At 42.6% G+C, this 21,266-nt stretch overlaps 2 protein-coding genes across 5 annotated transcripts in view; one reads left to right on the forward strand and one right to left on the reverse strand.

The window, feature by feature from the left end:
* The window catches only part of TAF1A (TATA-box binding protein associated factor, RNA polymerase I subunit A), a 113,634-nt gene that overhangs the window by 47,653 nt on the left and 44,715 nt on the right, over positions 1 to 21,266 (forward strand). Inside the window, exon 1 of one of the 4 annotated variants that reach the window (XM_075595561.1) lies at positions 19,881 to 20,073. The exons of the other annotated variants lie outside the window; for them this stretch is intronic. Coding sequence (XP_075451676.1) covers positions 20,064 to 20,073 — 10 coding nt within the window. The 5' untranslated portion in view covers positions 19,881 to 20,063. Of the gene's footprint in view, positions 1 to 19,880; positions 20,074 to 21,266 lie in introns of those variants that run through there. 4 annotated transcript variants of the gene reach the window in all.
* LOC142492244 (uncharacterized) lies at positions 415 to 10,312 on the reverse strand. The gene is made up of 3 exons (XM_075594914.1): positions 10,242 to 10,312; positions 9,144 to 9,878; positions 415 to 473 (listed from the first exon to the last, which is right to left on the reverse strand). The coding sequence occupies exons 1-3, from the start codon at positions 10,288 to 10,290 to the stop codon at positions 415 to 417; spliced, it is 843 nt and encodes a 280-aa protein (XP_075451029.1). The 5' UTR covers positions 10,291 to 10,312.

The following is a 21,266-nucleotide window of genomic DNA, read 5'->3' on the forward strand; positions in this document are numbered from 1 at the left end:
CTGCTCGTATGCATCCAGGTTACTTCCACAAGCACAGCTTTCTCCCCTACTTGTTAACCCTTCTGAGCCAAAGCCCCAGTGCACCTGTAATGCACGATATTGCCATGTGGTGCTGGACTCTGGTATGTATGTGGTTTTAATGGCACTTAGCACTACTATACAGTATGCCCTCCCCACCACACACCCCCTACCCCTTCCTGGCTCCCAGCAGCATTGGCCCTGTGTGGTGTGGTGGTGGTGGTGGGGGGGGACGGGACAGCTGTTGCCATCCCCACTACTACCATTATGTATGCCTGCAAATGTGATTGTAAGGTATTGCCGAGTAAGACATTGCAGAGCACTGTGCCTTCCTGTGCCCATAAGGGATGCTGCACGGGAGGTATTCTCAAACCTAATGGCAATCAAGGTGCAGGGTTATACTGATATCTCTTGCCTTTTTACAGCATCCACCTCTCCTGCCAGCCCCTGGAAGCCTATATGAGAAATGTACTGATATGATGGGAGTGCCTGATGACTGCTTTTTATTTACCAAAATCTGACGCCTGTATTTTTACATTTTGTTTTTTTTGAAAGTGAAGTGGTTATTTATCAATGTTTCGTGGCTGCAAAACGGCGTTAAAAAAAAAAAGCTTTGCAAGATTTATTGAGGAAGACATTCACTTGATTTGATAGAGCTGGTACCCTTTTTGGCCCCGTTTTGCAGCTGGGAGACTTCGATAAATGTCCCTGTGTTTGTAAACATGGTGCGTGGAGACTTGGAAGCCTCCCGATGTCGCTGTGTGTTCGGCAAGCGATTGCAACGCCTTAGTCACCTTCTCTCCCCTTATCTTGGTGGCTCTCTGATAAGGACAGGATGGACTTACGCAAAGGAAAATAACTCGTTTGACAAAAACACCCATCAATTTAAAGGCCCCTAAATAATGCAGTTTGTCATTACTTTCCAGAGAAAGAAAACCTGGCGCCAAATGTTCATATGGAAAGTCCTGTGATCTTCAAAGAATCCGCATAAATGCTTGACAGGCCATGAAACGAAAAGAGAGAAAACAAACACACATCATAGCGCACAACTGTGGGTATAACAGTATACACTATGCACCATAAATAAATAAAACTCCTAGTGAACAAACTATAAAACATATATTTAATAAAAATAATGAACTCTGTCATAAGAGACAACACTGGTTCAATGGAGGGCAGCTGGTCATCCGGAGATGGGAAAAATCAAAACCCTACTTACAACAAGCAAGGTTTTGGTTGTACCATTGGCTACCGGAACGAGCCCTGATCTCGCATTATGGGCCTCATGCAGTAAGCGTTGATAAGGGAAATATGGCCATGTTATAGCCAAAATTGGGTTTGAGATTCAGTAAGCGCCGATAAGTGCTTCATATCGCCAGGTTTCGGAGCCGATAATTTGGTTATGGCCAGTCGCCTGCCGATAAGCCTGTTTTCGACACTGATCGCCACTTTTTTAAATCGGCTGGATTCAACAAAAAAAAACAGCTTATCGGGGCTGATCGGCACTACGAAATTGAGATGTTATGGCCGATTTCTCCCGCCAACTAAAGTTGGCAGTTTGGACGGGAGAACGATCGCTAAGGCTGCCGGAACGGCACTTAGAAAAAAAAAATCTTCTGTACATCAATGGAAGTCAATGGAGCGGGGACGTATAACAGTATAGTACTGTTTACGTTTCATTGCTCACAATACAAGGGGGATTTGCATTACAGTGTGGGGGCATTCCCTGCATTGTGTCACAGCTGATGTGTCTTATTTGCATAACATTCGACTTTTACATGTTTTCAGCATTTGCGGGTCACATTACTCATCATGTGATGATGTGGCAAGGGAAAATACTATACTACACTCTTAAAGGAGAACCTCACATCATATCACACATTTTACTCAACTCAGCGACAATTATTTACATGATGTTACACATGTCACACATGTCACACATACACAGTATATTCATCTTCCTTTACATTACACAATGCTTGTAATGTGACACGCATCTTTAAACGTTCATGTACATCTGTCTTCTCATGTTTACATATACTTTTGGGTCCTCCCTATTTTCATGACGTCACTTATTGGACGCTCAATCACATTGCATGTTTACATTGTAACCGTTGCATTACAAGCACTTCAACCTAACTTATACACACATGTACAGTAATTCATCATTGGGACACCTTGTAAACTCATTCTATACCAACTATCCTCCTTACACAAATGCATGCATATGCACACGACTATTCATTGTTGCCAACATGTCACAATAACATGGATAATTACACATGTTACACAAAACTTTTCCCACGTCAATCTCAGCCTTTTTGTCTCATTACATGACTGACTCTTGCGTTCACAAGTGTTACATGCATTGCACATGCAACTATTTATTTGCAAGCAATCTTTGTACAAAGCTTCACGTCACATCATTGCCAAATATCATCATTCCCTGCAGAATACACACAACAAATACTTAGAACAACAAGTGCACACAGCTTGCCACAGAAGTACTTTATTATGTTAATGTAACACCTTGCATTTTACTATGTCACCTGACATCATCACATACCTATTTAAAGGACGCACATTACCTGCTCATTCACAGCTACTCATTTCAAAATGTTGCGAATGTTTAGGAGACGCAGGAACATTCTTTTCTATGACATGCTTGCTGATCAAGAGAATGATATAGGGCAAGGTAGGGACACACCGAGGGACAGTGACAGTGACGCGGATACGACAGGGACAGGGAGAGGGACAGGCCGAGGGACAGGTAGAGGGACAGGAGATCAGAGGAGAAGACAGAGGAGACAACTTGTGCCTCGTCCGCGTCTGTACAGGGAGAGAACCCTGTTAGATGGGATGAGTGAGGAGGAGATTGTAAGTCGCTATCGTTTGAGTTCAGCAGCAATCTTAGCTCTTTATGAGGAGATAAGGGGGGATTTAGATTTTTTCACAGCCAGAGGTCGTGCAGTCCCTGGGCTTGTTAAAATGCTGTGCTCATTACATTATCTTGCTTCCGCGTCATACCAGACAACTGTGGGCATAGTGGGCGGGGTCTCGCAATCTACATTCTCGCGGGCCTTGACCCAGTTTCTCTATGCACTCAATAGACGCGCTAGGAATTATATTCATTTTCCTACAGAGGCAACAGAGTGGCTGGAAGTCAGGACTGGCTTTTATAATATAGCAGGGATACCATCTGTGCTGGGTGCAATCGATTGCACACATGTTGCTTTGATTGCACCTAGTCAGAGTGAGCATGTGTACCGCAATCGGAAGCACTACCATTCACTCAATGTACAGGTGGTATGTGATGCCACGATGAGGATAATGCATGTGGTACCCAAGTTCCCTGGTTCCAGTCACGATTCCTCTATCCTGAGGAACTCTTCAGTCTTCCATGCGTTCGAAGAGGGACATTTTGAACCTGGTTGGCTGCTGGGTGAGTACATATTTACATGTTCTAACACAAAACACATGTTGATTTAGGAATGTTGGCATTGTACAATTTGATCACTAATGTCAGCTTATGTGTGCTCCATTCATTATAGGTGACTCAGGATACGGAATTAGGCCGTGGCTCTTGACTCCGGTGCTAAACCCTCAAACTGAAGCAGAGGACAGGTACAATGCAGCCCATATATCTACAAGATCTGTTATAGAGAGGACATTTGGCCTACTCAAGACCAGGTTTAGGTGTCTGGACAGAACTGGTGGGGCTCTTCTATACAAGCCTCAAAAAGTGTCTGATATTATCCTTGCCTGTTGCATTTTGCACAATGTTGCACTCAGGCACAATGTACAGTCAGACCTAGCTGAGGCTTTGGTAGACGAGCATCCCACCCATGTAGCTGCTGAAAATGAACAAACAGCCAGTGGTGGCCAGACACGACAGAATCTCATCAATTCATTTTTTTCTTGTAAGTACAAACTCATATGTTCCTAGTACTACTTTTATAGTTTAATTATGTTATATTAACAATAATGTTTCTTTATATAACCTTCTGTTAGGACACAGATGAATATGGGTTGCACACCTTTCTTTTCTCTGCTGTGTGCACAAAGGGATGTGGCACCGGTATGTTATTGTTGCACAGGTTATATAATCCCTCTTCAATTGTACTTTAGTTGTGTGTATGTGAATACAACTTGGGTAACAAAGCAATAATATTTTAGCATTGTGTTATTCCTTATGCTAAGACAAAACACATATTATGCCCATAATCATTCATGCTTCTAGTATGCTTACATACAATGTTATTGGTGCAGTGTAACATGTACATCCATATGATGTGTACACCAGGCTGATTTACATTTTGAATGTCATGAAATATACATGGTGTTGTACATTTAACACCAAATACACACTTTGCTGTGTTGTTTACGGTACTGAAGATGGCATGTCAATGTTTGCAATTTATATATTGTTCCTTTGCATTATAGGTATATCTCCAGTATGACTGATCATGGTATGTATATTTGCTGACATCTCTCATAAGATGTGGCTACCTCAATCTTCCTATAATTATTGGAACTAAAAACCCAACATATTGGTTTAAACACAAATGTTACATATATGTACTTTCTGTATCATGTATATGCATTTAGCTACTCTTGAGCTTTCATGTGCATTGTATTACAAAATGATTACTCACATTTCATCACATTTTATGTATGTTTCCTTATAATTTCCATTAATGTAATATAGAGGTGGTTGGAGAAAAGGGGATAACTGTACTTATTTGTTTACTTACGGGAGCACATTCATCACTAGCATAGACACACTTTTTAAGACAACTGTTTGTGTCTCTATCAATTGGTGTAGGATCCATGTATAACACCGACAAATGATAACACCAGCTTTATTATGGTAGCTTATATCATCATATTTACTATACTATGTATTTCTAAACGATTAATAAACACAGTAAACTATAGTTAGTTAGGTTAATGAAATATACACAGAAACGTACTTCATAACATGATGGTGATGTCATATTCAGAACATCATGCATTGGAGGGGACCATAACATCTGGCCAGTAACATTATTTGCTACAGTCCCAAACCATTTTATCTACATACCCATGTAACAAGAGATTTTAAAAATAAATGGCTACTTGGTTGTAAGTGTCCTTTACATTGGGAGAAGGAGTGGCTCAGTGAGTAAAGACACACACTGGCACTGATAGTTTGAAGCAGGGGAGTCTGGTTCAATTCCCGGTGTGGGCTCCTTGTGACCTTGGCCAAGTCACTTTATCTCCCTGTGCCTCATGCGGCAAAAAAACATTTGTACGTTCCACGGGCCAGGGACCTCAGGCTGAAACATGTGTCTGTAAATCGCTGCGTACAACTAGCAGCCCTATACATGAACATGCTCATATTATTATTATTATTGTTACATAGTTTCGACAGTCATACGTTCCATTACATATTATAATACACAAATGTGTTAGCAGAGTGGGAATGGTTGTTATATATAAAACACACCATGTCATAAAATGTTAGTAGTCATTAAAGAACACTCAATAAAAATTCATGAGGCACTCTTTTGCAACATCATTATGTTAATTAAGTGCTTATGCAATATAGGCATAAGGGTATCACATTTTTAATTGTTTGTTAATAAGCGCTGCAAGCAATATAAAATTAGTTCCATATGTAGTATAGTAGTCGGTGGCTCCTCCTCACAATCATCTCATATAAAGGTAGACTCTTCTGAAATCATACATTGATCCGATTGTATCTTCCCCGACATCTCTGAAATACAGCAAACACATGATGGTCAAAGATGGCACCTTACTAGATATGCATCCGTGACAACGCGTTACGCAGCTCTATATGATTGTGTAGATACACACGTCAGTCACTTATATGTTAGAAGTAAAACTGTTCATCAGTATGTAATGTTTCTTTAAATTTGTAGCAGGCATAACTATGTATAAGAAGTGAACGTTGCCTGTATACTGAAAGATGTGCGCGCACATCTTTGTGTGCGCACGCACTTCACGCTTGGCTCCACTAACTGTTAGCGCATGCGCAAAACAAAGCGTACGTTGTGCGTTCAATACATGTTGAAAATACCAGTAAACATAACATCTTTATTTCAAATACAATGAAGACGAAACTACATTCGTTCTAAACGAGTACATCTGTATTCTTTTTAAACAGACGTGTTTGAACAGAAAGCACGGCCGATAACACAATGCGCAAATGCAATACGTGTGACGTCATGTTAAGCCAGCGTGAAACGCACGCTAACACTCCTCCCACTCAATTAACATTCGGCTAACGCCCAGGGTACGCCTACAAACACTGAGCCGCACGCATCACACACTGCAGTTACCGTTACTATAACAAAACATGACAGCCAATAGGCTTTGAGGCGCGCACGTCGCTTGGGGGCGGGACTTACATCACTAATCCTTTTTAAGGACGCCTTGGCCCATGACAAGGGTCCCACGTCATACGTGGTGGACCCGGTTTTCAATGTTGTAGATGTTGCATGATAACAAAACAGGTATGTGTTAGAGTAATGGTAAAATGTTGCTAATATGTTTAAAGGGATAGGAAAGTACGTATATTTATTCCGTCAGCAATGTGTACTACTCTTTCAGGTCCTACTATATTGTATTAGGAAACAATTTGTTTGTGATCGCTACATGTTATGCAGTCTGCAATGTTACGCTGTATCCACGCATTGAAAGTGAAAATGGTGGTTACAAAAAAAAAAAAAATTTAAACGCAGAGTCAACGCATAACGATTGTTATATTTACCATTCTTCTAGAATTAACTCTTCGCCTGGCTGCTACTGGTCGCTCCAGAAATGCAAGGCATTTTCATCCACGCTTAACCCAACCGCTGAATCCAGTATGGCACATATCTCCTCCAGGATGCGCTCATAGGAATCGCCACTGCTTTCTTCAAATAATTGGTCGGGAGGTAGGTTCATTTCTTCCGGTTCCCATTCCAATGCATTTTCAGCTGAAAGGCTTGGTACATAATCATAGTACTTTTGTTCTTGTACAATGTGGGTTTCAGGAATGGAGGCTGCAGATATTGCAGCACGTATCGATTCAAACGGATCAGTAGTAGCGGATACATTGCTATTGCCATTAGGAATAAATATGCCTTTCACGACAATATAAGTGCCGTCTTTCAGGAGAAATTGTTTTTCCGGGGCAATCTTCCAGAAACCATAGGTGTGTTGTAGCTTATCCTGGTCACGTTCAAAAAAGTCATTACTTGATAAAGTGAATCTTATTGAGGAATTAAAATTCCGTGCATGCTTACGGTCTTGGTAATAAGGATATTTTGCTCGAATGAAATCATCGATTTGGCGTGTGCTTGCTTTCTGTCCGCGACTGTTCAAGATGGCTTCACAGATCATGTACTTATACCCTAAAAGGGGATTAATATTGTTAACGAATTCATCAGCCATGTCTGAGTAGCACAAAAGCTGTGTGCAGGTCTGTGTTATTTGCTCATCAAAATGAATGTGCTGAATGGCTAACAAACTCCTGTTTTTCCTTGTCAAGGTCAACAAAACTAACTACTTTGACTCCTTATTTCAAACGCCAATTGGATTTGTTTGTCTAATTGGGTTAACAGTTGTGGTTCGTGATATGGGACTGTGGGAGAAACATTTCTCCTTCTTTTATCTCGTTTGTGAAAAACATCCCTAGACTTTGAATGCGTTCACATAGTGTTTTTTTGAAAACTAACAAAGACCAGTGTGTGAAAATATTTCTTAGCCAGGCATATCAGTAAAAACACACCTGCAAAAAGAAATGTTTTTTCCCCGCTTACATTTCTGTGTGTATGTGAAAGTCTGGTTAACTCCCTGTCTGCATGAGTTTAAATACGTGTGTATATATATATATATATATATATAAATATATCTCTTATAAAAATATATATATTTATATATTATATTTTATTTTTTTTTATATTGCAGGAGTACACACAACATTGATGGCATTAAGTATACCTTGTATGAAACCTATTTAAATGGTGAGAAACATGATTGAATTAAGTAATAAACATTTGTTTAAGCACAATACTGTTAGAGTCTCATACTTAGGATATTTCTCAAACATTAGGCCTGTATTATTAAAATAGTGTTTTCACAAGGAAGCATGAAGTGTATTAGTTTGTGTATACCAGTTTATATAGTACTATATATATATATATATATATATATATATATATATATATATATATATATATATATATATACATATATACATATATATATACACATATACATATATATATACACACTCACACACTCACACTCACACTCACTCAGTGTGTGTGTGTGTGTGTGTATATATATTATTATACATTCTGAGATGTTATAGAAACGAACACACAACTGATTAAAGGACAAAATTACAATGGCCAAGCAAGGCAAAGGTAAGTAATAATTTACACATAATCCTGCTGTACACGTACAAGAAAGATGTTTGCACTTACTTAGGTGTTTTAATAATTGCATGTGACTAATATGCATATGCAATTCTTACATCAATTAACACACCCAAATGCAATGTTTTGCTGCAAAGTCAATGGCAGCTTCTCTAAACTTAGCAACTGGCTCCTGGTGGACCATTACTGAACAGACGATTACAACATAAATATTTATAACACAATTAATTATGAGTGTTAACATTTCCAAAACTTCACGTGTACAAGAACATAGTTGAAAGTTTGGAAACAACACAGTCTTCAGCATACATACAATAGTAATTAGATAATCTGAAGTCAACAAAACAAGGCCAAAGACATATTTTCTGAATTATAACATTTATTTTTTTTGTTCCTTTTGCGAGCGAGTAACAGGCCTGCTTGTTGTCTCTTGAATTTTCCTTTTTCTTTTGCCACCAACTTTAGGCACAACAGAGCCACTTTGAGTGGCCTCTGGCACTTCACGGGCAGGGCTTGTGGCCAGTGACTGTTCACCTACGGGGCTTGTGGCCAGTGACTCACCTACAGGGCTTGTGGCCAGTGACTCACCTACAGGGCTTTTGGGCAGTGATTCACCTACAGGGCTTTTGGGCAGCGATTCACCTACAGGGCTTTTGGGCAGCGATTCACCTACAGGGCTTTTGGGCAGCGACTCACCTACAGGGCTTTTGGGCAGCGATTCACCTACAGGGCTTTTGGGCAGCGACTCACCTACAGGGCTTTTGGGTAGTGACTGTTCACGGACAGGGCTTGTGCCCAGTGACACATGTGAGCAAGTTGGTAGACACTGCACAAGTGATGGTTGGTCTGTTTCATGTGTGTCTTGTTTTGTTTTTGTCGCCTCCTTTGTAGGTGTCTGCTGCTGAATTTGTACAGATGGCAGCGGTAGGATGTCATCAGGAACCTGCACAGCAATGTCTGCTACTTGACCGGTAACATTTGGGCCTGGTGAATGAATATCAGATGAATGTGGTGAAAACTGACCTGCATGAACAGATCCTGGCTGGGAGGTGTTGAATTGTGGTACATTAGTCATTCTCCAGTAATTAGCTTGTGTTTGCTGAACAACTAATGCTTCGAATGAGGTGTTGATTTTTTGCAACTGTTTAGGCACTTCAATGAAGACTCTGTGGAGATGTGCCAATTGTGATACTGTTTCTTCCTGCAGTCCAATCATCCTTTCCAGCACTGTCATCATGTCTGAATGGCGACGATTTTCTGCGTCCACTATTTTTCCCTCTGAAGCTACAATTGCATCGTATGTGGAAGTTGATGGACGATTTGGCGGTACAACAGTTTCTATTGGCACCTCTTCATGGTCACATGATTGTATTTCAGTCTCTTCTGTGGCGTCATCCTCATCATACTCATCATCCTCATCACCATGATGTTCTAAAAAGAAATGTACACATTATTAAATGGCATGTTAATGTATGCTGTGTTACTATGTAATTGTACTGTGTCCTAAGTAACACCTAACATGTTAGCATACGTTTTATAACCTCATTAAAAACTACCTTGACTTACGAATAATGTTTGGACTCAGTATGAAATATGAATGAATGAAAAGTTGCTCTAAACTCAGAAGTCCTACATGATAATTAACATCACTAACACAATACATGTTGCCTTACACTTAATTTTCACTGACACTAAGTAATCCTATTTAAAGAAGATGTGCAAAACAAATAATGCACATGACAACATAACATATAGAAGAGCACATATTATATGGCCAGCAAATGATACACTCACCTTCTAGTAGTGTTGAGCTGGCTGACCCAGGTGAAGACACTTGTTCCATCTCAGGTGACACATGTCCTCCAGGGGCAACTATATATAACAATAACATAAGTTTTACATTTACATGTGTAAATATTGAACAAACACTTATTGTATGTTCTGTATTTATGATTAACTAACAACATCAGTTCCTTAACCGAAAATGTGTGTGAAAGTGAACATAAATAGTTGTAATAACACTGTACATGCCTGTGTACTTAGAATTTTTGAGTTCCCTAACATACAACATACTATGTTTCTGCAGTAATGCGTGAGGATAAATAGATTAAATGAGTACATAAAAATCATATGTTGTGTAGTGATATCAGTATCATAATGTACATAACTATCATGAGATGACCATTCACAATGGTTATCATGAAGGTGGTCATATTGCAAAAAGTGTTGTTTTTGGTAGAGGATATGTGTGGTACATTAATCGAAGATGTGGCACACCTGAATGTGGCTGTGACTCAACAAGACAACACATGCAGTGTGTGATAATGTGTCTTTCATAGTAGTTCAACTATAGATATGAGTGAACTAATGTGTGACGTACGCTTTGATAAGTAATGAGTTGTTGGGGCATTTAGTAGCTAGAGTTAAGCTTTCAAATGAGTGTGATTAACTTCAGTTGTGCTATTCAGGTTGTAAGAAAGGTATTCCCTTCCCCAAAAAGCCTAATCAGCCACACCTTTCAATGACTTGAAACAGGTGCAAATGGTGTGAACTAAGTTGACCGTGAAATGAGGCTGTAATTAGTGTGTGTGCTGAACCCCACCCCCTCTGTTGAAGTGTATGCTGTGATGAGATATTAATTGCAGCTGCTTTAACACAATGGTAGATGAGCTAAGTAGTCATCTGCAGTGTTTAAGTTATGAAAACAATGACATAACATATGATACGTGTGCCTCATTATGCTGTCTGTATATGACATAAAGCAAAAATGGACCTTTTCATAAGCAACTATAGATGTGTTAGTGCCAGTGATGTTTGTAGGCCGTTACATGCAATTTCTTTGATGCATGCTTAAAATAGGCAGTAATGTCATGTTTGTCGGAGTAAAATCAATAAAATACACAATAATATGATACATATTTCTGTTCTGTACCTGTAGCTACTAATAATTTCTCATGAACATGTGTTACACATGTGTACTACCCTGTTGTTCCCCATCTTCGCCCACCATCAATTGCTTCCACTGCAGCTATGCATTTTGGGAATTCACATGTAAATGAGCACGCAATGGCACGTGCTATATTAGTTACTGCTTTTAGTAGGACTACTACATATATGTCTATTTTGAGATATATATATACAGAATCAGACATATACATATATAGATGCAGGTATGCTTATATTGTGAAGACAGTATAAAAAGCAGTGTAAATATGCAAAATAACTGTAAGCAACGACACGCCTAGTACAGTAATATTTATCACCTGCTGGAAATTGTGACGGATAAATTCCAATGTCACGGTCACCAGCCAAGCCTTCCACGACGACGGTAAGTAATTTTGGCCGAAGCAGCTCCTCCAATGGAGTCAATATGAGACGTTGTGGTGTGGGCCCACCTCCAGTGCCAGTAGCATGCACGCGTTGGTCTTGTATTTTCTTTTTCAATTTGGACCTAATATCATCAAATCTTTTCCGACAATGATACTTGTCCCTGACACTATTCCCACAGGCATTGACACCAATGACTATTGTGTCCCACATTTCTTTTTTGCTTGCTGCACTTGTCCGCCCTTGAAAAACATATAAAAGATATGAGGTAAATTAATAATAATATAAGCACCAGTTTCCTACACTGCTAGCTGTTCCAAGAGATAGCAAACATGCTGTTTTATGTGTAATATGTGCAGCACATGAGCATTCACTACTAAACCTATACATGTAAGCAAGGTTGCATTCATATTGTATGCAGTTCTGGCAAATTGACCGCCTGTGTTTATTTGTCCTTGTAAGGCATGATAAAAAGCTGTGTTTCCACACTAATGAACATAGAAAGATATTGTGTACCCATATTTGCATATGAACAAAACTCAGATGACCTAGGATCACATGTATTTGAATAATAAATGTAAAGTTACACTTACCTACTAAATGTCCATAGAGACTGTCATAGTGCTCCAGAATGCCAGTGACAAGAGCCCTATTTTCCTGGTCATTGAAGCGAGGATTACGTGGCTTCTCCACACGTTTTTTCCGAGCAGGTTTAGGGTCAGAGCTTGGCTGGTGCTGACTGGACTCTCCTTCTTCCAATGGAAGAGCCTCCAAAAGCTGGCCACCAGCAAGCACGCCACCACCAGACACCCCATCAGCAACTGCGCCACCAGCAGCACTCCCAGCACCAGCACTCCCACTCCTAGCACCAGCACTCCCACTCCTAGCACCAGCACTCACACTCCTAGCACCAGCACTCACACTCCTAGCACCAGCACTCCCACTCCCAGCAACAGCACTCCCACTCCCAGCAACAGCACTCCCACTCCCAGCAACAGCACTCCCACTCCCAGCAACAGCACTCCCACTCCCAGCAACAGCACTCCCACTCCCAGCAACAGCACTCCCACTCCCAGCAACAGCACTCCCACTCCCAGCAACAGCACTCCCACTCCCAGCAACACCACTCGGTGCACCAGCAACATCACTCCCCTGAACAGTACGTTCACTCCGACGCGTACTCCCACGAGTAGCACTCCCACTCCCACCAGCATCACTCTTCCCACGCTTTGCGGGCATACTTCCAGCACTCACAAAAAACAGACAAGAAATGTACAGGCAATCACACGACCCACTTCCACATATAAAACAAGACAAAGATGTAAACAAAACAACAAAGGACAAAGCTCACCCAATACACAACAAGTCTCTCAGTCAATATGCAAATCTTCAATCGTCCAGCTCTGTGCGTCTCTCTCTCTCTCTCACTCCCAACAACACAGAGAATGATTAGCAGTACACGTTGCCTTTAAATATGGCGCGCAATCAAAAACATGCTTGTTTCGCCTGATTCAGCAAGATTTGTGATTGTGCAACCTAACAGCACCCCGCCACGCACGCCGATACACCTGTGTGTGATCGGCTCATCATCGTGAGAGTGGGCGGATTTGTTTTCTGGTTGATTTTGAATGTATTCGGCACTTACTGCATACGGAGAGGGAAAAACGCCAATAACATGACTAATCGATAAGCTTGCCGATTTCACATAATCGTCGCTTACTGCATGAGGCCCTATGTGTCCTGTGGGCAGATATTTTAGTACAATGAAGAAACAGGCACACGGTCTTAATCATGAGGAGGTTTAATATGCCATAAAGACCAACGTTACGCAGTCTAATACAGGCATACCCCAGTTTAAGGACACTCACTTTAAGTACACTCGCGAGTAAGGACATATCGCCCAATAGGCAAACGGCAGCTCGCACATGCGCCTGTCAGCACGTCCTGAACAGCAATACCAACTCCCTACCTGTACCGAAGCTGTGCGCAAGCGGGGAGACTATAGAGCATGTTACACATGCGTTATTTACATCAGTTATGCACGTATATGACGATTGCAGTACAGTACATGCATCGATAAGTGGGAAAAGGGATTGCTTCACTTTAAGTACATTTTCACTTTACATACATGCTCCGGTCCCATTGCGTACGTTAATGCGGGGTATGCCTGTACTGCCTTTCTCAAGGTGAAGGCTTCACCTTGAGAAAGGCAGTATTAGACTGCCGTAACGTTGGTCTTTATGGCATATTAAACCTCTTCATGATTAAGAGCGTGTGCCTGTTTCTTCATTGTACTGCATCATATTGGGACTTCAGGAGCTCCCCAGGACCAGCGCACCGGCAGCTAAGTACCCCTCCTCTATTACCTATGTGACTGAGTGCGTGTCTCATCCTCTATCTGGGCAGATATTTTAGCCCAGTCCTGGACCGTGAGAATCAGGGTGTCATGCATCAGCTAAGCGTGGAGTGCAGGGGATCATGATTCAGCTAAGCGTGAATTGCTGCCTAAAGTTCTCTCCAGCAGGTTGTATTTTTCCCAGCTACCTTGCATTGCAGGTGTTGTCCCACAAAGACACTAAACATTTATACCTTGGTTTCGCTTTTTCATCCGGATAACATACTTCGTTGTGAAATCCTTTAGTTGTTTCCAATTTGGGGAAAATATTGTTTTTCCCGGACCATAAAAATGGGATTTTCGAAAATGTGCTTTATAACTATAACCGGGTGATTTTTCTCCACACCAGGGATTTTATATGGAATTACGTAGCCCATTACACAAATATATGGTGGCTCTGTGGATCACCCTGCAAACATACACTATGAACTTTACAATGGAAAAAAAAAAGGGTTTGGATTTTAACCCGTTGAGCCCCGGAGAGGCTGCAACACCAGAGTGATCACATGATCGCGGCGGCCCTTCAACTCCTTTTCCCTTCACTACAGATTGCGACATGATCTCCCCTGGGAAACGAATACTCTTCAGGCATGGCGTAACCCCTGGAGTGCCAGACCCCATGACGTAGTGGCTCACGTCTTGGCGCACGCAAAGGGTTAAAGAAGCTGCCTTTTTTGGAATTATTGCAATGTAAAATGATGGAATAAAATATCCACTTCGACCATTCTCTTTTCTCAGGGAAACCCTAGGGATTTAGGGAACACAAGTTGAAAATCTCACGTCTAGTGCACCCACGTCAGCTTTCTCTAAGACTGTCAAGAAAGAATAAACTAGTAACACCGACTCCTTCAGTGAACGAGCCTTTTATTAATACCTACAACGGAGAGCTACAGATGGTAAGACTGGGTAGGCCAGAGATGGCCCTTCCATTGGGTAATATTTGGTGGTCTCCTAGGGCCCTGCAGCTGACCCATATTTCTAGCTAAATTGGGTGAGAGGCCTCCAGGGTACAGCAGAGAAATATTTTATCTCCATGCACCCCTCAACGGTTTTCTACTTTTGTTTCTGATGTTTACTGCAGCCCACGGACGGAATTATTGCGCAGTGGCACACAGCACAATCTCTGATTAGCAGCTCTACACTCACTCAATCTACTGCTGAGTCCCACACTCACTCAAAGAGGCCTGTCTTCTTTAGAATTTTAAAATCAATGAACTCATAGGCAATTGTGACTAGTTTTGTCCAGCAAAAAAAAATATTTTTTCTACATCGCGTTGTATGACATCAACACATTTTGAATGATGTATGATTTTGTCCCGGGGCTGTTTTAGTGGGGGGAACTCAAGGGAATGGAGAATGCCATGATGATCAGAGATGATGCTGAATTAAAGGAATTTTACTCACACTCTAACTTGCCAGCAAGAGACTACTAAGTAATAAAATAGGAGGTCACAGTGCTGACATCCATGCTGTCCGTTATCTAGTATGGCAGCTGACAGTACAGACACTGGAGCTGTGACCTGCTCATTTATTACTGCTTGACCGGCAGGGAAAGATCTGCTGCTCAGTGATCAGCACACTCTGGCACACCATCTGCCACACTGCCGCGCTCTCCTACCTTTTTTTGGTGCTGTAAGAATCCTAACCAATCAGATTCCTCAAATCATGCAAACATGATTCTCATTGGTCACAGCAAGTGAATGGAGAGCACTGGCGTAAGAGCGTGACTTCAGTGCCAGAATGCATTCAAGTCACACAATATGCGTATATCCCTTGACAGGACGGATAAACATGTTGCACATACTGACGTATATATTTGGATTGAGAAACTTTTAGCAAAGCCCAGAGAAAGTAGAAATAAACGTTATATGTTTGTGTCTGTATGTATTTTATAGAAAAAAATATTATACATATGTAGCCGCGTAATGGTCGGCTACTATGAGGTCTAAGGTAACGGTGCTCAATTTCAGTCCTCAAACCCCCCCTCTCCCCAACAGGTCAGGTTTTCAGGATATCCCAGCTTCAGCACAGGTGGCTCAATCAGAGTCTCAGTCAAAGGGGGGTGGGGGGCGTGTAGGTGTGAGGGGAGGTGAAAGTACGAGGGGAGGGGGGGTGTAAGTAAGAGTGGAGGGGGGTGCAAGTAGGAGGGAGGGGGTGTAAGTAGGAGGGGAGGGGGGTGTAAGAGGGGAGTGGAGGGGGTGGTGTAAGCAAGAGGGATGGGGTCTGGGGGGGGGGGTGTAAGTATAACCTCTGATGTGTGCAACACACACTTCCCCCTGTCAGATTCCTCTCCAGTGTGCACTGCACATGTGACTCATGATACACATGGCAGCAGCCAATGATAAAGGCTGTGAGAAAGTAGGTACCAAGGATAGAGGAGCTTTTAAGAGGTGCTGGCAGAGCACGAGGAGGGGAGAACGGCTAGAGCATGAGGGATCTCAGGACTGACCGTTGGTGACCGAGAGTGAGTCAACGATAAACCAGAGTGAGTGGATGCTGGCTGGGGAGAGGGTGGCGGACCTCTCGATGGAGTCCAGCGGAGTGCCCATTGGAGAACAGTCAGAGAGGATGCTCCACATACGCAGAGTAAAGGGGTACCAAAGCGTTTCGCGAAGTACAGCCCTGCTATACTGCTATAGTAAATAAGACCTCCAACGGTGTTCCGACACCATTACACAGACCTTCAGACCCAGGATTGGGTGGTCATAGAAAAAGAAACTGACACACACCCACGCAGCATTTATTTGGTGGTGTTATGTTTTATATGTGATGTGAATGTGGTTAATAATCCTTCTTTTGAGGATCACAATGTACCTGATCAGCCAGTTCATATGAAGTGAGTTTGACACCCTGATTTAAGCAGTAAACGTCTGTAGGGAATAAAGGGAAGTGAACTACTGAAAGCTAGTGCTGGAGATACCTGGACCGCGTAGCAGTATATCCTATAGCATGGGTGGGCAAAAAATGGTCAGCGGGACCACATCCGTCCCGCCAAATGATTCTATCCAGCCCGCCACAAGTAGGGCGTCCCTCTCGGTGACGGTGAGGGGTTAACCAGGCTCACTATAAAGGTTTTAGCCCGTTCGGTTACCTCTGATCCATGTATTGGGGTTTGGGAGTGTCAGCTCTTGAGCCCAGTGTTTGCCAATGCATTGCTGAAAAATATGCGACAATAAAGAATTTTTGTTTTTACTTTTCCAGGTGTGCAAGCAAGCAGTGATTGCTAGGCTATGAGTTTCAAGGTGGGTTTTGCGGAGAAAGTCTTGTCAGATTGTGCCTAGATAGTTGGGATCCAGAGTTGCTGGATAACCCAAAAATGTACCCGGGAATCAGGTTGGAATCCCGGATACATATAGACACAATGCTCCGGTCAAAATCCCTCCTTGAAAACGCTTTCGTGACACACCGCTAGGACTCCCTGCTTCAGCACAGACCAGAAAGGTAAATGGGGCATAGGGATGTACAGTATCCCTGGAATGTTAAAGGGGTCCCTAGTTTAGGAGGTGGGGCCCAGTTAATGCCCAAGTAACCCAGAATCTGGTATAGGGGTTCTGGGGGTACTCCAACCATACATAGAAGCTGGTGAGGAGGGGGCACGTGCGGGAGAAGCTGGTGAGGACGGGAGCATGGTGGGGAGAAGTAGGCGAGATGGGGAGCATGAGGGGAAGAAGCAGGTGAGGGGGTAAGCATGTGGGGGAGAAGCTGGTGAGGAGCGGAACATGTGGGGGAGAAGTAAGTGAGGAGGGAAACATGAGGAGAAGCAGGTGAGGAAGGGAACATGTGAGTGAGAAGCAGGTGGGGATGGGTGCATGTGGGGAGAAGCTAGTGAGGAGGGAAGCATTTGGGGAGAAGTAAGTGAGAAACATGTGGGGAGAGGCAGGTGAGGAGGGGAATATGTGGGAGAGAAGCTGGTGAAGGGAGCATGTGGGGAGAGGCTAGTGAGGTGGCGAGCATGTGGGGGAGAATCAGGTGCGAAGGGAGCAAGATGGGGGGGAAGCTGGTGAGGAATGGAGCATGTGGGGGAGAAGCTGGTGAGGTGGGGTGAAGATGGTGAGGCGAGAGAATGTGGTGGAGAAGCTGGTAAGATAGGGGGCATGTGGGGGGAGAAGCTGGTGAAGAGGGGAGCATGTGGGATCCAGAAATATTCTGTTGATTGTGTTTACTTTATTGTACTACGAAACTGAAAAAAAATATTTATAAAAAAACAATTGCTAAGTTTAAAGAGGCAATCCAAGTGGGTGAATTTTGTTTGCGTTGAATTCTTTTTAACATAGGATTGAAGCAGGGGGTCTCCGGAGCTGAAGCCCATTAATTTCAGCCCTGGGAACTCCCGGCTTCCGGAGATACTTACCTCTGTAGGGGGTGCTAGTAGCCACTCCAGCTCACTAGCAGGAATCAAACATCTGGTGCAGCTTCCTATTGGCCGTCGTGACGCGGGAGCTTTAAAAAGCAGAGAGAAGCCATAATATTTTGCCGATCGCTAGTGTGCATGCGCGATCGGCGCTTGCCAGCTGCGCATGAGCGATCGGCGCTTGCTAGATGCGCATGCACGATTGGTGCTTGCCAGCCAAGCATGCGCGATCATCGCTTGTCGGCCTCGCATGCGCGACCGGCAAGCTCCAATCACGCATGTGCACGAGAGGTCGGAAAGTGCCATTCGCACATGCGTGGTCGGCGTTCGCTGTTTGCGCATGTGCAGTCATGAGCACGACTACGCACGCGGAGTGGGCGCTCGCAACCAGGGTTGCCACCTTCCATTGAAGGCTAACATGGAGATCATTTTTTTAGATTGATCTTTTTCTTATATATTTATTTATCTTACCTTCGGCTGCGGCGACTTCTACCCGTGTCTCACTGCATCGGCACCCTCCCCTCCAAATCCCGTCAACATGGATGCGTAACGTCACGTGACGCCCGTTGCCATGACGAGACGCTCTGTGACGTCGCACGGGGTCAAGTCACCATGACGCCTTATGGCGCCACGTTGTCATGGCAACGTGATGCTGCTTGACTTTGTGACGTCACGGAGTGTTTCATTGTCATGGCAACAGGGCGTCACGTGACACCATGTAGTGTGCCGTTGTCATGACAACACGGTGCCATGTGACATTGCGCACTCATGTTGATTTGCAGGGGGAGATGCCGGGAGACGCCACTACCCAGAGATCTAACAGGTAAACCCGTAGCCCGGAGATTTGTGGCCGAAACCCATAGTCTCCGGGTCAAACCCGGAGTGGTGGCAACCTTGCTCGCAACTATGCATGCGCGACATTTGCCCCGGTTTTTGCCGGGACAAATATAGTCACCCTGCTAACAAGGCTGTTTCTACTTAATATATTAACATCAAATTTCTTCTTGAAATCTTCATTTATATTATTGCTCTCATCAATCATTTAAAAAAAAAAATCTTCTATTTCACTTTCCTGTTTTTTTTTTTTAAATTCTCCCCCTATCTAATTTCTGTTTTCCTTTTCTACGATCCCTATTATCTCACTTTTACGACAGTCAGTGATTAGGATTCTGGGAGTTGTGGTGCTACTAATAAAGCTCTCTATAATGTTTTATGAGACGCAGAACTACAACTCCCAGAAATCCTTGCCGCAAATACCACGTCAATGTATCCAATCAGGGACAGAAGGAAGTAGTTTAATCTACTTTCCTACATCTGTCATTACTGGGCCTGGGTTTAAACCGGATGATACCTTTATTACCCACCACCCGAGTCTGGGTATTTCCTTTAAAACCCAGAAAGGGCTGCTGTAAAATACACTCTTTCCGGGTTTCTTGCCAATCATAAGATGGCCGCCGCTGTGTAGAGAGCAGGCGCAGAGGAACCGGAAGCAGCATGTTGCTGGAGATCATGTACTGTACTGTGTGAGTCCCTGCAGCTGCGCATGCATCTGGGTGAGTAAGGCGCCCCTTTTCTGAAATATGCACAGTATGAATCGGGTTCATGCCAGCCATGTAACTATTTTCCAGGGATGTACTGGAATTAAAAAACGGGGGATACAGTACAATAATATAACACTTGTGTTAAGTGTTATTTTTAATACAATGTCAATGTCCAACATGTAAAATAATCTAGATAAACAGTGCAGCAAAAATCGTTGCAATGCATTACAGGAGATATTCCCAAACCATACTTGTTTACAAATGTTAAAGCAGGAAAGAGGCATTAGGTGGTACCATCTGTTTCAGGTATGCCCTGGATTACAAAATTCAATTCTGCAATTGATTTTATATACTGCATCACAGCAACTGTGTCTTCATCAACACTTTTTTGTTGTTAATGGGCCATTTGGCAGTGAAAGGGCGAAGTTCCTTGGAACAGACTACTCCTTACCTTACTGTACCAGTGAATATTATTTTACTACGGTATTTATGTCGGCCTAGTAATTTATTTTGTCATGTTGTATTGGGAACATGGTGCGTTATATCTAGTCCCAAAAATTGATAACCGTGGTCCTATGAACACGGCGACGTGTAATACGAAGCATAAAATTAAAAAATGTATTCTGCGTGCATAGAGAAACCAGTTTGTGCAATAGTGATTGCCAATACTGTTTAATTTAGTTAATGTTAACCCTTGATAATCCAACAAGCCTGCCATAATAGGAACACCCCTAAATACTTGATTATTGTCAGTAAACCATTTTTATTTGTTTTTCTACCTTTTTGTTATTCTCAAACTTTTTTTTTTTTTTCTTTTTTATGACAGTTTTGTACTAAATGTTTTTTTCTTCCCAACTCCACAGCAGTACACATGGGCAAATGTATTTCCTCCCTTTTAGGTCAGATAGAACGAAAGTTGATCCAAGAACATGTTTGTAAGACAGCAAATCAAAATACCACTTGTGAGCACATTCACATGTCTCAGACAGGTCTGCGACCCCGCCTTACCCCATTATCTCTTGGCATACAGTGCTTCCACTACAGTCAGGCATTCTGGTGCATTAAAAACAAAAACACAAACAAAAGAAAACAGCGCACAACGCTGTGTAGTATATCAATAAAATATATTAAATTACAAAAATAGGTAATCTACGTACATCAAATAAAGGAAATGTCATGGGACAAAATTACCCATACGCCACACC

Source organism: Ascaphus truei, chromosome 4, assembly GCF_040206685.1.
Source record: "Ascaphus truei isolate aAscTru1 chromosome 4, aAscTru1.hap1, whole genome shotgun sequence".
NCBI classification, from domain to species: domain Eukaryota; kingdom Metazoa; phylum Chordata; class Amphibia; order Anura; family Ascaphidae; genus Ascaphus; species Ascaphus truei.

Coding starts and splice junctions, on each gene's coding strand:
- LOC142492244 (XM_075594914.1), bottom strand. CDS start 10,290: ATGGAACAAGTGTCTTCACCTGGGTCAGCCAGCTCAACACTACTAGAA. Junction 9,879..10,241: donor CAGCTCAACACTACTAGAAG/GTGAGTGTATCA, acceptor ATTTCTTTTTAG/AACATCATGGTGATGAGGAT. Junction 474..9,143: donor GCTGCCCAAAAGCCCTGTAG/GTGAGTCGCTGC, acceptor TTTCTCATATAG/GCTTCCAGGGGCTGGCAGGA.